The sequence below is a fragment of the Primulina huaijiensis genome, chromosome 9 (genome assembly GCF_012295235.1).
Source record: "Primulina huaijiensis isolate GDHJ02 chromosome 9, ASM1229523v2, whole genome shotgun sequence".
NCBI classification, from domain to species: domain Eukaryota; kingdom Viridiplantae; phylum Streptophyta; class Magnoliopsida; order Lamiales; family Gesneriaceae; genus Primulina; species Primulina huaijiensis.
In genome coordinates this window covers 3,809,241-3,826,900 of record NC_133314.1, presented here as the reverse complement: position 1 = coordinate 3,826,900, position 17,660 = coordinate 3,809,241, and the positions used below count along the sequence as shown (strand labels likewise).

At 33.8% G+C, this 17,660-nt stretch overlaps 2 protein-coding genes across 2 annotated transcripts; one reads left to right on the top strand and one right to left on the bottom strand.

Annotated features, from left to right (window-relative positions):
- Positions 1–9,887: 9,887 nt before the first annotated feature.
- On the top strand, positions 9,888–11,469 carry LOC140985063 (xylulose 5-phosphate/phosphate translocator, chloroplastic). The gene has a single exon (XM_073452807.1). The coding sequence runs from the start codon at positions 10,040–10,042 to the stop codon at positions 11,321–11,323; it is 1,284 nt and encodes a 427-aa protein (XP_073308908.1). The 5' UTR covers positions 9,888–10,039; the 3' UTR covers positions 11,324–11,469.
- A 1,087-nt stretch (positions 11,470–12,556) lies between these two features.
- On the bottom strand, positions 12,557–16,146 carry LOC140984599 (uncharacterized). The gene is made up of 3 exons (XM_073452139.1): positions 15,869–16,146; positions 14,048–14,703; positions 12,557–13,346 (listed from the first exon to the last, which is right to left on the bottom strand). Exons 2-3 carry the CDS (start codon positions 14,653–14,655, stop codon positions 12,674–12,676), a joined length of 1,281 nt encoding a protein of 426 aa, XP_073308240.1. The 5' UTR covers positions 14,656–14,703; positions 15,869–16,146; the 3' UTR covers positions 12,557–12,673.
- Between the last annotated feature and the right edge of the window lie 1,514 nt (positions 16,147–17,660).

The window sequence follows — 17,660 nt, the reverse complement described above, 5'->3', positions numbered from 1 at the left end:
ACATTACTTCGTACTCATGACCCGACTTTTCGTCTTCTTGGGTGACCCAACTAAATTTTCGAGGTGTATCTATGTCTATTTACTTCGAAATAAACAGCCATGATCTCATTTCTCCAGCTTATAAATACTAACCTCCTTACCTCATTTCACATTTTTGCAATCTCGTGTTCTTGTTCTCATGCTCCTGTAATTCTGACATCCTTTGCTTTTCTACGACGAATTTGCGTCCTCAATTTTGGCCGCTTTCTCCTATCCTTAACTCTTGTAAGTTTTCATTTCCTTAACATGTGAAACTCTACCTCCTCCATTTCGAGTGCTAATGCTCGTTATTGCAAATCCGGTTATGCATGAAAGGCAACACGAACTGGACTCAATCGCACCCTCAATACAATAAACGACAAGATTCTAGTAACCTCCGATCTTTAAATTTTGAAACAAATAACGTATATTCACCCTTAGATCACTTGGTTTAGTAACAAATAATACGAGAAATAACAATCGATCTCAAATGAACCTTCAAAAAACTCATTTTTGACAATCCGAGTGAAGAACAATCGACAAACGTCACAAAGTTATAAAACTTTGATTTGAGAAACACAAAAGTGTATACAAAAGCCAAATCTATTTGGTCGAGAGAAAAACTCTCAAAAATTTTCAATATTGATCAAAATATGCCTATCTAATGTTTATACAGCTTGTTTATAAATAAAAAGGTAAAAATTCATGTAAAAGTCACAAAATAGGCTTTCCATCTTAAATTCTACATTGTGGCGCACTGGGGCTATCTTCCTTCATTTCACACTCAAATGCTTGGTTGCTCGATTTATCATAATGAAATGCTTCCTTGAACTCTTTCAATTACTTGAATATGTTTGAATCTTCATCTTCAATCACATTCAACCTCGTACGATCGAGGCAACAGAACTGTTTGAGTTTTCTTCCAAAATTAGCACTTCATACTCTGTCAAATTCATATCATACTCACATTCTTAAAAAAGATATGTCAAATTTTTTGCTACCTACACAAAAACGAAACTAGTTAGTGATAATAAGAATTATATCATCAACAATCTTACCTTTCAACTCTAGGTTGTAGGCGTTATCTTCTACGTGCTCAAACATTCATAGAAATCCCAATCTCATGGTTTCCCTCGTCATGCTTTCATCATTCAGAACAAATATTAAATAACAAAGGACACCAAATGATAATAATAAAATCTCAATAAACATAATAAAAATTAAGTTTCTCCCTTTTTAGACCTATTTAACACCAAAATAAAATCCATAAAAGTGTACGACTATGCTCATTAGGAATGAGAATTAGTTCATGGAATACATAAGAAAGTAGCCTAGATGTCATATTCCTATATGCAATGTATCCTTCACTATACCATAACATACCTCTTTATATGCAACCAACACATATACTCATGCAATATATCAATTATCAAACCACAACTAGATGTCATACTAACATGTAGCTCAAGCACTTGATATAGAATGAAGAATTTATTTTCATTAAACAAATACTCATTATGATCATACAAATTTCCACATCCAACCATGCACTTTTCAAAACAATCATAAAAAAATATATATCATGCAAATAGAATATCTCACATGTATTATCCAAGCAATCTCTTAACACATCACAAAAATTTAAGTCTAATGCATATAGATTCTTGTAACCACCAGATCCCACCAATTTTGCAACTCGTGAGAAATCAAAAGCAACAAGATCGAAACTCAATGCATGAAATTTCTCATAACTATCACATCTATAAAATTTAGATAAAAAAAGTGAAAATTAAATCACCTATGTTAAAATCCACATTTGCAATCTTTCTTCTGAAATCTTGAAAGCAAAATTTCATTAAAGTAAGATAAAAGAGTAAGACATATCTCACAATCATATTGTTGCCAACTATTTTTTTCTCACTTTGATTTCCCTTGAATTAATGTGTCTCAATCCATTGGATTCTTCTATCAAAAAGACTTGTTTGTCTCCTTGTCATGACACATCTAAAATTCTGCAAAGAAGAAATAACAATTTTCGAGATTGAACCAGCTATATTATCACAATGTGAATAAACCTCTTTGTGCAAATGTATTTTAAAAGTCTTATACAAAATCAATTCTATCTCAAACTCGCTCTTTTGGGCCATCGATTTATTTTTCTTGACCTCTTTTTCTTTCTTATCATTTTTTTCATCGCATTTGGTCTTCTTTTCTTTTTCTTTTATTTTTTCGACCTCCTCACATCCCTTTTCACTATCAATTTGAAACTTCAATTGTTCCTCAATTACTTCTTTTGGAGTCGATTGAACAAATGAAATATTTTGTTCATCCATACATTTATGAATCAAAGCTTCACTTAGGATTCAGCCTTACTTGGATCACTTTGTCATGGTATTCATAGATGACATCCTCATTTATTCGAAGAACCAAGAGGAGCATAGCCAGCATCTGCGTACCACATTGAAAGTGTTGCATAATCATAGTTATTTGAAAAGTTCAACAAGTGTGAATTTTGGTTGGAAAAAGTGGCATTTTTTTAGACATGTTATCTCTAGTAGTGGCATTGAGGTTGATCCGTCCAAAGTAGAAACCGTGAAAGAATTGGTTGAACCAAAGAACGCATCTGAGATCTATAGTTTCTTGGGCTTAGAAGGTTACTACGGAAAATTCATTCAGGAATTTTCTTCTTTGCAGAGCCACTCACCTCGTTGACGAAGAAGAATTCAAAGTTTGTATGGAGACTACCAGAAGAGCTTCGACACTTTGAAGCAAGCTCTTATAACAATGCTAGTATTAGCCATACCATCAGGGCAAGGCAACTTTGTGTTGTAAACCGATGTTTCTAAGCTCGAATTAGGCGTCGTATTGATGCAATATGACCGAGTCATCGCGTATGCCTCCAGAAAATTAAAGGTGCATGAAAAGAATTATCCAACTCATGATCTGAAGTTAGCTGCTGTGGTCTTTGCTTTGAAAATATGGAGATACTACTTGTATGGTGAGAAGTGTCAGATATTTACCGATCACAAGATTATCAAATATTTATTCACTCAAAAGAATTGAACATGCGACACAGATGGTGGCTAGAGTTTGTGAAAGACTATGATTGTGATATGAGCTATCATTCGGTAAAAGCCAATGTAGTTGCTGATGTCTTGAGTAGGAAAGCAGGAGTTGTATCGCAGATAGCGGTATAGAGACCTTTACAGCTAGAGATACAGAATTTCGATCTCGAGTTCTATCCTAGGGATAGAGCTCCTAGATTATCTAACTTGACAGTGCAGTCCACCTTGATAGACCGTATCCGTAGTGAACAGTCATCTGATGAGCAATCGCAGAAATGGCGTTCTAGAGATTAATCTAAGGGCCGTAAGCTTTATGCAATGAGCGATGGGATTGTGAGGTATAGAAGGAGAATTTGGGTGCCTAGCGATGATTCAATTAGAGAATATATATTGTCAGAAGAACACACAACACCGTATTCCATTCATACAGGGGTACCAAGATGGACAAAGATTTGCAGATGCTATATTGGTGGCCAGGAATGAAACGAGACATTCGACGCTTTGTATCTGAATGTCCAACTTTTCAGTAGGTGAAGGCAGAGAATTAAAGACCAGCAGGGATGCACAAACCTTTTCCTATCCCCGAGTGGAAATGGGAGAACATTACCATGGAATTCGTAGTTGGTTTGCCGAGGTCAGTCAGAGGATCTAATGCCATTTGGGTAATTGTTGATCGTCTTACCAAGTCGGTGCACTTCTTGCAGATAAAGACAAACTTTTTCTATGATGCAGTATGTGGAACTTTATATCCAGGAAATAGTAAGATTGCACGGCCAGTTTCGATCGTATCTGACAAAGACCCAATGTTCACGTCGTCTTTTTGGAAGTGTTCCATCATCAGACAGACGGTCAGTCCGAGAGGGTGATACAGATTTTAGAAGACCTACTGCGTGCATGCATGATCGATTTCCATGTGAATTGGGAATCGAAGTTACCTCTAGTAGAGTTCACCTATAACAACAACTTCCAATCATCTATAGGTATGGTTCCCTACGAGGCATTATATGGAAAGAAGTGCAGATCGCCTATTCACTAGGATGAGGTCGGCGAAAGATCAGAACTTGGTCCAGAAATTGTTCAGCTGACTGTTGATATAGTAGTCAAAATCCGGGGCATGATGAAGACTGCTCAGAGTCGTCAAAAGAGCTACGCTTACAAGAAAAGGAGGGACCTTGAGTTTGCCGTAGGAGATCATATCTTTGTAAAAATAACACCTATGAAGGGTGTTATGAGATTCGAGAAGAAAGAAAATTTGAGTCCGAGATTCATAAGACCATTCGAGATACTTGAAAAGGTGGGAACATTAGCTTATCATGTAGCACTGCCGCCAAATCTGACAAGTGTACACCATGTGTTCCACGTTTCTATGCTAATGAAGTGCATGTTGAATTCTTTACATGTACTGGCTTTAAGCCATTGCAGCTATAACCGAACCTGTAATACGAGAAAAGACATATTCGGATTTTAGACCGAAAGAAGATGAGACTACGGAACAAAGTTACCGAGTTGGTCAAGGTCAAGTGGCGGAATCACTCCGATGAGGAGGCTACCTGGGAGACCGAAGCCGATATAAGGAGTCGTTACCCAGAATTATTTGGTAAGCCTTAATTTTGAGGACGGAATTTATTTAAGGGGCAGAAGATTTGTAGTGCCCAAAAACTAATACACGTAAAACTCATGCATAATTGATTATTTATTTAGTTAATGATTTAGGTGATGCATGCTATGTGTGTAAATTAAAATGTATATATATATTTATGTTTTACGCAATTTAAAAAGTTTTCTCGAGATTTAGTTTTAGGTGAATGTTTGATGCCGAACTGGGAAAAAAGTCCGGAGACGATTAAGATGTTCAAATTTAATGTTTTATTTTTATCTAAGCCGAGAAATTATGTATTTTAAAAAATTTATGAATTTTTGCATTTGAGGGTCAAATTTAATTTATTGAGAGAGATAAAGATGTTAACATTTTAATTAGCAAATTTCAAAAAGTAGAGGATCTATATCATTTCACTCGAGATACAATATTTTAATAATTATTTTATGTCTTAATTAATTAAATTGGTTAGTATTTAATTTATTGGAGGAATTTAGGATTTGAAGGACTCTTAAATTGTCATATCTCAAAAATTGGGGACTTAATTATTATTTATGACATTAAAAAACTTTGGGAATTAACCTAAAAACATCTAGCTAATATTTTTAATAAATAAGAGGAGAGTCCTACCTAATAAACACACAACACACGCCTCTCACACACTCACGCCTAGAACACACACCTTCGGCCGAGAGCAAGGGGCTGGGGTTTGGGATTTTTTTGGCTCTTCTCCTAGCAGCAACCACAGCCGAACATCCACCATATGTTCCTTGATTGTTTTAGTCACTTTTGAAGCAAGAAAGCGCAGCAAACCGTTCTCTGTTCGGCCTCCGTCTTCCTCGCATCGGTATTCGATATTTTTTACGTTTAAAACACAAAGGCATGTCTAAACACCTCTTTAACGCATCGATTATGTTACTTACCGTATTTTGATACACAATATACATGAAAACTCATTGGTTTGATTATATGAATCCTAGAACGTTACCGAAATTGTTTTCGATATATAATACGTAAGAACTTCTCCATTTTCTCGAGTTTTTGGATCGCATTCTTCGTTGGACCAATCCAAAGGCTTGCTGCTATGTATGGGTATGTTATGGGGTGTGTTCAGATGTCATTAGGTGGTCCGGGATGGGACGATAGGCCTCTGGTGCCGTAGAAGACGATAGGAGTGCAGCCGCATGTAGGTAGGGTGATCGTGGGTTTCACATGCGGTTCAGTGCATGGCTGGACTAGGGCTCATGGCTAGGGTCTAGGTGGGGTCTTAGGGTCTTGGGGTAAGCTTGGTCTTGGTCGGTTAGGGCCCGGTTGGGCAGCAAGGGCTGGAGTCGTGATTGCCCGTTTGCGCACATGAAGGGGGTCGTGCAAGTGGGGATCACGGGTTGTGTGATCCAGGGCTGTTCGTGTGTCTTGGGCTGGAAAGGGTTGAACCATGGTCTTCAGTTATGTCTAAGGATCGAGTCTAGGGCTTGGTTCGAGTTGGAATCGATAGGAAGTCGTACGGAACGCGTAAGTGCCATAGAGTCACTCTTTGGGGAAGCTTGTGTTATATGGTTCGTTGTACATGGTACGGGGTTCGGTCATGGTTCGAGGCTAGTTTAGAGCTTTGGGCAGTAGGTTGGGATATGTTTTACGTGTGGGTCGAATCTCGAGTCGATTGGAACGTCATAAGTGGTTCTATTTAATTAAGGAGTCGTATGTGTCCGAATGCACATTTAGTTGTTGTTTTGGTTATTATTTAAGGATATTTTGGCAGCATGTTCAGGGACGATCCAACGAGGTCCATGATGTTCGTAAGTATGTATGATGTGCAAAATAATTATTTTTTTGAAGTAAGCGATTTGTCTTGTGACCAATTATGTTACGGGTTTGGAAGCCGTAGAACTTGTCCGGAACCTCTCCAACCTCTTCGGGGAAATTATGTTTTGTTAGAAAGTGGACATCCAGTCCAAGAGCTATGGTGTTCCCTATCGGCCCAGTAATGTGGTTAGTTTGATCAAAAGATTTATGTTATGTGTCATTTGCATTGAACAGAACTCTACGCAAAATGATTTACGATTTCGATTATGTTTGACGAGCATGAAAAATATGATTTTATGATCTCACATTATGCTATGTACGAGCTATGTTAAATTGCTTGAACTTTGTTTACGTATTACTTGTTATTCACGGTTTATGCATATTGAGCCTTTAGACTCACTAGACTTGATCAATTCAGATGATGTTATTGAGGAGACAGGAAGTGGTGAACAGTGAGCAGGCTCGGACTAGTTGCAGTGCAAACCCGAAGACTTTGTATTTCGCGAGATTTTTATCATGCACGTTTTAAAATTATTTAATCTGATTTTATGCATTTGTGTTGATGGCAAGTTAGTTGAAATTTATTACATTATGCTAGACTTTTTCAAATTATGGTGGTCATTTTGACTTGGATTTTTATAGTTGTGGTTTCCAAACGTTGAAATTTTATTATTAAATTTATTTTAAAGATGCATAGTGACCATTATTTTATTTTACGAGTTATGCTTATAATAAATTATATAATAATAAAATTTTAAATTTTTTCGCAAATATTTAAGTAATATTATTTTAAGTAGCGGCTGGTCACACAATTTATTATTTTTTTCTTCCTCTTTTTTTTGTTTTAATTTATTTTTTCATTTAATTTTTTTTTTTACGTTAGATTGTTGACTTAAAAAGACTAAAATCACAATATAAATGACTAGATTTTAAAAAATAAATAAAAATTAAATATACGAAAATAAAACCAATTTCTAACAATATAAATTCACAAAATACAGATATACAATCACCTAAGATGTTTTCTACCTACCACCATCTATCTACGCCACTTGGTTATCTAAGGTTGAGGTTGTTGACAAAGTGAACCCATTTATTACTCTCCTAACCAGTGTGTTGCTCAAATATTAACTATTACATAGATCCTCCGCACAAAAAAAAAAAAAATTTATGTGAGACGGATCTCCTATGTGAGTCACTCATAAAAAAAGTATTACTTTTTAAGTTAAAAATAATAACTTATTATTGTAAATACGTGCATAATTGACTCGTCTCACAAATAAATATCTTTGAGACTGTTTCATAAAAGACCTATTAAAACATGAAATGATAATAATGAAAGTTATCTTTCTCTTACTATTCTATTTCTCTACTACTTTACGCAGTCATAACAACTTTTTTGGTATGGCTAACATGCCAATTTTTTGAGACCGGGCTTGTAGCCCAGTGGTCTCACCTTCTGTCAGATTAGCTGGCTCCTCGGGTTCGATCTCTCATCTCGCGTGTGTTGTAATAAAAAAAAACATGCCAATTTTTTAAAATATTTTTTTTAACTTAATATCATATTTATTGTCAGGGTATATTTTAACCTTTTGAAATTAAATAATTTGTTTCATGTTTTAATTAAATCATTATCCAATACATCTATGTATATTTATGCTATTAATTAAAGTTAAATCTCTAAGATTTACTAACTTTTGGTACGTTGAAACTTTTTTATCTTTCCAAATATGTCATTTAATCACTCAATTTCATATTTCATATTTTTCATTTTATCTTTTCTTCAACTATTATGATTTCATAAATTGATTTTTTAAAAAAATTAATAATTTTAATTTTAATATTTTTTTTAAAAATATTTTCTTCTTCATTTTTTGTGAACCACATGCATCGTTCGTGCTATGGTTCGCTAGTATATTTATGAAATTCTTAGGTAAGTCAATCTTATTTCGGGAACACATACATCACGGATCTCATGGTTCGTTAATAATTATTTTGGTCACCAAATATAATTAATCTAAATAATTATCTTTTCAAAATATTATATTTCCATGGGAGATTTTCTTAAATAGACTTCACACAATTACTATAATCAATTTTAGTCATCAGTTAAATTAATTTACCAAAATAATCTTTTTATCATATCAAATTACAAAGATATCTCATATCTTTTAAAATTTAGTCACCATCAATTTTTTCATCTCAAACTTTGTATTTTATTATCTTATCAATTTCGTGCGTACATAAGCGGCCGTAAAGCACCTCAATCATATTTATTTAAACAAGTATGAATTTTTTTTTCCCACTTAATTTTTACGCAAAAAAAATTGATTTTATATTGATATTACTGTGTGCGTGGTATATGGTCTATGACAAACTCATTTTGTTACCAATTTTGTTTATTTCAAATCATTACAATATATTTCTTATGATTGATTGCTCTAATTTTCATTTTAATTTTTTTTAATATTTGACCTATTATTGTCATGATTTTTTTTATAATTTGTAGGTTTAATTTTTTTTAAATCATGAATATTGGAAGTTGAAATAAATGGATGATTTGTGATTCATTGCGGTTAAGGAAGTATAATTACGAATATAAGCGATTTTTTATTTTATTTTTATACATTAAAGTGTGTACTTTTATGTGTCTTTTAAATAAAACAGAAAAAATGTTAAATAAACTCTTAAAGAAAAACAATAGATAATTAAATAAATGAATCACGAAAATGGAACATGTGTGTTCATAAAAAAATGATTTTTTAATTATATAAGACATAATGCAAAATTTGTAATAAAAAAGATCATTTTTAAAATAAACTAGAATAATCAATTTTCCAAAAAGGACTATATTGAAGTTACAAGTACGAATGTAAACGAACCAAACCGTCTGTGAGCTATTCGAAGCTTGATTCGATAAAAGCTCGTTTAATGAGTCTCGTTAAGATAAACAAACCAAACTCAAGCTTTACAGTACTTGGCTCGTTAGCTCGTGAACATGTTCGTTGGTAAGTTTATGAGTAATCTTTTAGAGGAAAAAATAATAGTTTTGATATTTGATTTATTGATTTTGCATGAAATATATAGAAAAATATATTAAATTTATTTATTTTAATAAATTTACAAATTTTAATAAGAATAATATATTTTTCTTTAAATATATAATTTATTTTTTAATTAAATTAATGAAATTTTTAATGTATAATTCATATTTATTTAGTTTGTTTAGGCTTTATAAAGACTTGAATAAGCTCGTGAGCCATGCATATATTCGTTAAATAAAGCTCGAGCTCGGCTCGATTATAAACGAATCAAGTTCAAACATTCAAGAGTTCGGTTCGGCTCGACTCGATCACATCCCTGGTTACAAGCTTTAATTATTCAAAGAATTGCATGGTTATTCATTCTCTTTTTTACATTCAATTTTTTGTTAGAATTACATTCAAACCCAACGCTTAAATTTCTTGATTGATAGGCGTGAAAGAGGGATAGTCCCTCAAAATTTTCTCCCATTTTTGTTTGTTTCAGTGGCAGAAGGTTTCCCAATTCCTCTAAAATGCTTTCTTCAAACCTTTTGTCATCCACTAACGTCACTTTCTCCAAACCCAGCTCTAGATATCCCTTAAATGCTTCATTATTGGATCCAAATCTTGTGAACAGGTCTCAAAGTCCCCGGATTACTCGCTGTCAGTCTCCAGCTCTCCAGATTCCAAGCTTAAGCATTAATCATGGCTTCCGTTTTGGGTCCGCTGTTTCCCAGATCTCGGAATCAAGATCAGATTTTGGGAGGAACTTGGGACACACATGTGGATTTTCTTCAAGATTTTCATCCCACAAACTCGGAGCAGCCGCCGGAACCCCGGAAGAAATTAGCCCAGATGGTGAAATCGAAGCCTCAACAAAGCCGAACAAGAATCTCAAGCTAGCTGTTGTTTTTGGACTATGGTATTTTCAGAACATTGTTTTCAATATATTTAATAAGAAGGTGTTGAATATTTTCCCCTATCCATGGCTTCTTGCATCATTTCAGCTCTTTTGTGGGGCTATATGGATGCTTGTTATATGGTCATTGAAGATTCAACCTTGCCCAAAAATAGACAAATCGTTCATTATTGCACTTCTTGGACCTGCACTATTCCACACTATAGGCCATATCTCAGCATGTGTTTCATTCTCTAAAGTTGCTGTTTCTTTCACACATGTGATTAAATCTGCAGAGCCTGTGTTTACAGTTGTGTTCTCGTCGTTTCTTGGTGATTCATATCCACTAAATGTATGGCTCTCCATTTTACCAATCGTATTTGGTTGTTCTTTAGCTGCCATTACTGAAGTTTCCTTCAATTTTGGAGGTCTATGGGGTGCCATGATTAGCAATGTTGGATTTGTGCTACGAAATATTTACTCGAAAAAGAGCTTGCAGAGTTTCAAAGAAGTGAATGGATTGAATTTGTATGGTTGGATTACCATTATTTCATTGCTCTATCTATTTCCGGTTGCTATATTCGTAGAAGGGTCTCAATGGATAGCCGGATATCATAAAGCAATCGAAACTATCGGACAGCCATCCACATTTTACCTATGGGTGATAGTCTCAGGCATATTTTACCATTTATATAACCAATCCTCGTATGAAGCACTTGATGACATTAGCCCGCTTACGTTCTCGGTTGGGAACACTATGAAGAGGGTGGTTGTTATTATTGCTAGTGTATTGGTTTTCAGGAATCCAGTTAGGCCTCTGAATGCACTCGGGTCAGCTATTGCAATTTTCGGTACTTTCTTGTATTCGCAGGCAACGGCTAAGAAACCAAAGGTTGAAGGAGGTGAAAAGAAGAATTAGAAAGATGATTTTCAATTTCGCTACTTTCTTGTGGTTCATTGTGAGCTTCTAGGAATTTTTGTTGCTTATTGCTTTCCGTTACATATGACCAAATATTTCCATATCATGCCAAACTTTTTAAGCTGGGAATCATGCTAAGATTTCAATATCTTGCTTACTTTTATCTACTTGATATAGCTATAATCCCAGATCTTAATCCTGAAGGCTCTCCAATGTGTTTCGATCATTTACCTGTTTCTGATTCAAACTACTAGCTGTTTTCAGTCGGGGGATATTTTCGTTATTCAAAATCAAATTAATCGGTCTATGATCAAGATTTAATGGTTGTGAGGGCCAAGATTTAGGTGATGTAATTTCTATTGAGGTGATGGTGTTTGACAAATCTAAATTCTGAACGAATATACTTATCTCTGTCTTAGATTTTGTATTTTACGTTCACTCGAGACTTGCTTCAGATTGATAAGATCCTATCATATCTTCGCCAAAAATGCCTATTTCTTCTTCAATCTTGAATTCAGGTATCATGGCACTTTAGCATCTCTTTCTACTTTTTTGTATGTCAATTTTTGTGTTTTGTTTTTGTCTCTTTTTCCCCGGTGAGCATCCCTGATAAGCTAATGCCATACATCTTGTTTGTGTTGATTTTCCTGATGCATCTTATAGTCACTTGTCGGGGAATAGTAATTGTCCCAAATAGAAGTCTTGGATTACTGTTTGCTTAAAAATTAAGTTACGTCGTTACCAACTGTTATAGTTTTTTTCTTATAAAGTGATAAATATTCGATAGGTAAATCAAATATTAGATTCTTAAGAATTACATCATGATACAACCGTCAAGGGAGTGATTGTTTGGGAGCAACAATTGTCTTTGCTATACGTCCTTCGAAATATATATTTGCTTGGATTGCCTTTTAAGATTGGAGTTATGCTGATATTATCAATTATAATATTTTATAAAATGGCAAAGTATTTGATCTTAATATCATTTCATATGAAACACTCGAAAGGTGCTTCAAAGTCTGGTTATACGATGGTTCCATTCAACTCAACTCAAAATATATAGAAAAAGATTTTAACAAAAATATCGTATTATGTTTCATCGAAAAATATGAAATAATGAGAAATTATTTAATATATAGATAAAAACAAATCTATTTTCATTTAAGGTGAATTAATTGCTTCAGTGAACGCAGATTCTTAGCGGTCTCACTTACTCACTGGAAAGAAACCAAATGCCAATGCAAATCAAGTTCATTCTATGCACATTGTCAATACTGTGACAACAAGAAGAGTAAATTTAAGCCAACTATTCTTGGCTCAAGAAATTAATTCTCTCCATACACGATTGTATCACGACGAATGTCGACGACTAATTCGATTCTGCCTAGGGAAAGGTCTGCAGGCCTCTATGCTAAGATCAACAGCAGTGGCCAGAGCCATGAAAATGGCTGCATCTTCCACACACGTCACGTGCCGCATAGCGAGTTGCACGAGGGGTTTGCTGCATCTCCCTTCCCCTCGAACTCTACAGCTCATGACAAATCCACCAGTTATAGGACTTAATGCTGTAAAATCACCACTACTTTGAGGGCTTGGTAATGGGCTTGCTCCCTGCCTATCCGTATCTATGAAAAACTCGCCGCCTTTTTCGGCATCAATCAAGATCTCGGACATGAGGAGCTCTCCGCCTTCGAGCCCATCTGACAAAAGGTGGAAACGGCAGCAAATAGAATCTTTGATGCCTCGTTCACGCCATGCTTCGAGCTTTCCCCATGGCAGCCAACTCTCAGGACGGCATGCATCAGGCCGGGCAATCAACCAAGCTCCCGGGTTGGATTTAGCCACCCAATCACAACCTGTTGATGGAACAAAGGGGGTCGTAATGAAGGCGGTGGCAACAGCTGAGCCGGAGAGATCATGTATCTTCACCCTCCATCCCTTCCTCTCTCTTCTCTCGATCTCGTGGTAAGAACCATCAGCAGAAGTTGACCAGAAGTTGCTAAGTGGATCTATCTGAGATAACCTGAATTATATTTTTCATTTTGTGATCAAACAATAAATTCATTAACAAATGTAACAAAACCATCTTACGAAAAAACCATTTTACAACCAAACTGGCAGCCAGAAAGTTACAGCCATGGGAGAACACCAAATCTTTGGGCAAATGTAGACAAAGATCTTAAAAATAACTTCATTTAGTTTTTAATAAATAAGATGGACATCCATATAATCTATCCCAAATATGGGTTCTGTGTTTTGAAAGAACTTCAAATGAAAACATTTTAAATCCATGCTTTTCAAATGTGTTTGGATGTATATATTTGGGAAGAGATTTTAAATGAAAACATTTGGAAATCAATGAATTTGAAATGTCAAATTTGGCTCCCAAATACGAACTAAAGATGAAATCTCAAAAACATGATGGATTTTAAATCCATATATCTCAAAACCATCTCTATCCAAAAGCAACCTTCAAGTTTTGTGTTAACAATTCAAGATTTCAAATCCTCTCATATTCAATTTATTTGAAATCCATTACTCAAATTGTTTTCTTTAATACAAATCTTTCCACTCAAACATAACCTAGCGGTTTAGAAAAGCAGCTAGAAGTGATATGAATCCCTCTCATTGCCCGTGTCAAACCAGAGTAGATGTACAGCATGTTTCACAACTATATGTAACCATCTATGAAAATGTAAAAGCAAGAAAAGAAGTCAGTGTAACCTGTCTTGACTAAACTTGCAGCTGAAAATAGCCTGCTTTACAGTTCCTTGAAGCTGAACAATTTGTGGACTTAGTTTAGTCTGATCTTCAAATCGAAATACGTATCTTGGATCAGGATCCAGCTTCACCCTCAAATGAAGCTCGATTCCTGGTTTTCCATTCTCCTGCCTGTTTTTGCCAATGCTAATCCAACCACTGAAAAGAATAACAGGCTTTCCTTCGCTCCATTCGGGGCCAACATTTAACTTAAACGTCCCAAGATGCTGCCTTTTGACACCAACACCACAATGAGTGCCCTTTCGACCAGTAAAGACCAATATCTCAAGAGATGCCAGTGAAGTATACAAACATCCTGGCGCCAACAATGCTTTTAAATCCGATTCTTCAAGATAAAAGCTTGAAGAAATGCTATGAGGATTGGGGGTCAACTCAGGAGAGGATAAAAGTGGGATTTGTGTTGTCTGAACAGGAAATCCACGCAAACGAATCTCACAAACACATGGAGTAGATATGGCGTGATTACTGGATTTTGCTGCCGTAAGAGCTGTCCCAGAAACTCGAAGCCCCAAGGAGCCTATTGACAATCTAATAAAAGCCTGAGGATCCATTCACATCAAAGGTCCTTTTCCATCTGCCAATGCTAGAGTTTGTCCAGGCTAAAAGGTACGTCACATTAACAGATACCCATCAGAACAGTAACATGTTAAAATGCTTGTAATAGCAAAGGACACATTTACAGAAACCTTTATCATAAAAAAACATGAGTCGATTCTTATTTTCCAAACAGAGCTAATTTTATACTAGAGAAATACATGGCTTAAGTCATCATACATACACGTCTAACGAAGGTAGCTGAACGTCGTCACATAATTGTGGCATTTTCATCAAATGGATACAAACAGTGGGATAATCATAAATATTATCAAAGAAAAAAATAATGATCAAGTCATCCAACAAACCGCGGTTTACCAACTTTCCTGCCATTTACTAAATATATAAATATGGGTATGTACCACGAATTTCAAACCACAACTGATCATGTAGTAGATGGAATCAAAACTGTTGTTCACCTAAGTTTTTGGAATCAAAGGGAACAAGCAATATATTTATCAGGCTGGACATACATTAAACACTTCATGCACGAGATAACAAAAAAGAATGTTTATCTTAACGAATATACAAATGCTACAACAAAATCTCAGCAATTTCGTTTCGCAAAAAACAATTGTCAATAATTTCTTGATCAGCCTTCATAGATTTTTCCTTCAAAGGAGACTAATTACTATGTATGTGGTAGTGATAAATAAGAGTCCCTGTTATCATAGAAACTATGTATCAACCACGATTCATCAAAATATTGGGCATTTTGCAGCAGCCAATCTACACTCAAACAGTCTATGATTTGTCAAGAACTTTACAGTTGACTTTACTAAACTGAATTAGGAAACTCTATGAACAAATTCTTGACTGTCTTTTATGGATTACCGATTCTTAATCCTAACCACTGTTAATGACCATTCAACAAAGTCGATTCATATATTTCACAGACACAAAAATCATAACTTGAGAGATGAAAAGTCAGATGCATGCCATCCAAGAAATTTAACTCAGAACATAAGTACATCACCAAAAGTGAACACCAAAAGCAAAGTCAAATTCACCAAAAACCCAAAAGAATCACACACATTTAAGCACAAAACTACAAGAATACAAGGCAACAAAAACCAAAAAGAAGTAAAGATTGTTTTTTTAAGAAAGTAAACTTGCAAAAATAAAAAGACTCGGGACAAAAACTTAGTAGAATTCGGCCCAAACACCCACCTTTGCTACAGGGAAAATTTCTTCTTCTCGGAAAAGCCACTCAAGAATTCACCCCAGAAAGCGGTAAAAATTTTCATGGCTTTGGACACAATTTTCCAAAGAAAAACAGGCTCAGAGTTGAAACTTTTTCCCCCTTTTCAGCAAGATTTATGGGTTCTCACTGATATCAGATCCAAGAAAGATAATGCACACTGTGGAAAGAGGGATATTACACACATGACGAGAAGGAGAAATGCTAGTAAATTATATTAATGGCAATATCTCATTTTGATGGATGTGTACGTATTTGTATGTTCATATTCCGCCAAATAAAAGTTTAAGAAAATCATCGGAGAAAATAAATTAACAAGAATTGTGTCCTATTTTGATTCAAAACATACAAATCATAAGAAATTATTGGTTAAATTTATAAAGTTTGATGAATAATATTTCACATTATAAATGTCCAAACATTAAATTTTATTTATAGAAAAATTGGGAGAAATAGAAATGAAAACATAGTCATGCTTTTTATATAGGATATAGGATTTTCATAAATTTATTAGAATAATTATTTAAATGTGATTATTTGATTATTTTCAAAATTTATGTATTTTCTACATTATTTTTTTGTATCAGATATAAAATGATTTAAAATATAAAATTTTTTAATATTTTTATTAATTTATTGTATTACAATAAAACATTTATAAATTATTACTCGATAAATTAATAATTTTTTTAAAATAATATTTTTTCAATCTCCACTTCGGTCAGTTTACTAAATTGATAGTTTTGATAAATTAATAATTTCTCAGCTAACTAATATATAAACATATAATCTCATCAATATCATAAATTAATAATTCTTAAAAACTACAAGCATTAATAGGATCATTTAATTAAATTAGATTTTATTGTTATTTATTTTTCTTCAAATTTAATTATATTGTTGATATTCTATTCTTTCTTGTTTATAAACTAAAATTTTCTTAGTCAATACTATGAACAATATTTAATTTTTAAAATCCACAAATACGTAAGATCAAGTGTTTGTAATTTCATCAAAATCTATATATAACTAATAATTGTGCGATTAAAATCTTTTAAATTGTTTAATAACTCAAGCTTCATTGTTAGATCGTAATTCTAAGTAGAGACATCATGATAAAATACCACTTACTTATTTTTGTAAATACATACAATGAATTTTAGATTTATATAAATTCAAAGAATATGATATAGACAATTGTAAACATACAATTATTTTTTCATGCATCAAATTTATGTTCACTTAATTGACAAAAATTCTATTTAAAATACAACATTATTTATTTTCAATTAATTAATAACTCTTTCATTAATAAATTTCCATGTTCCCAATAATATTAATTATAGAATTTTTAGTATATTAATGTTATAATTATCAGGCCTTTAATGACAGCTTTGGTACTACTATTCTTTTTATTGCTTTCGGCTTTTAATCTAAATTAATTAATGTTATGTTATGCGTCACAATATTTTTGACCAAATAATATATAGAACAAATATTTNATAGCAAAATATATTATTTTCAGTTAGGAATACAAATTTAATCAAATCTTTACTCCCTGTCTTATTTAAGTGTTTCCATGTTATCCTACATCATAATTTACAAACAACTAAATATTTTGGCACAAATTCTCCTAAAAAACGTCTTTTTAAGTTAAATTTGTTAGATAAATATCCGATCCAATCTGATTCATGAAAATTATTTTCAAAAGAAATATTTGTCATTGCAGGTAAAAATATGATCGACACATCTCACGCATAT

Bases quoted from the DNA above. Each gene is read 5' to 3' on its own strand.
- LOC140985063 (XM_073452807.1), top strand. From the start codon at position 10,040: ATGCTTTCTTCAAACCTTTTGTCATCCACTAACGTCACTTTCTCCAAA.
- LOC140984599 (XM_073452139.1), bottom strand. From the start codon at position 14,655: ATGGATCCTCAGGCTTTTATTAGATTGTCAATAGGCTCCTTGGGGCTT. The intron at 13,347-14,047 runs GTTACACTGACT...AATATAATTCAG, and splicing joins TGCAAGTTTAGTCAAGACAG to GTTATCTCAGATAGATCCAC.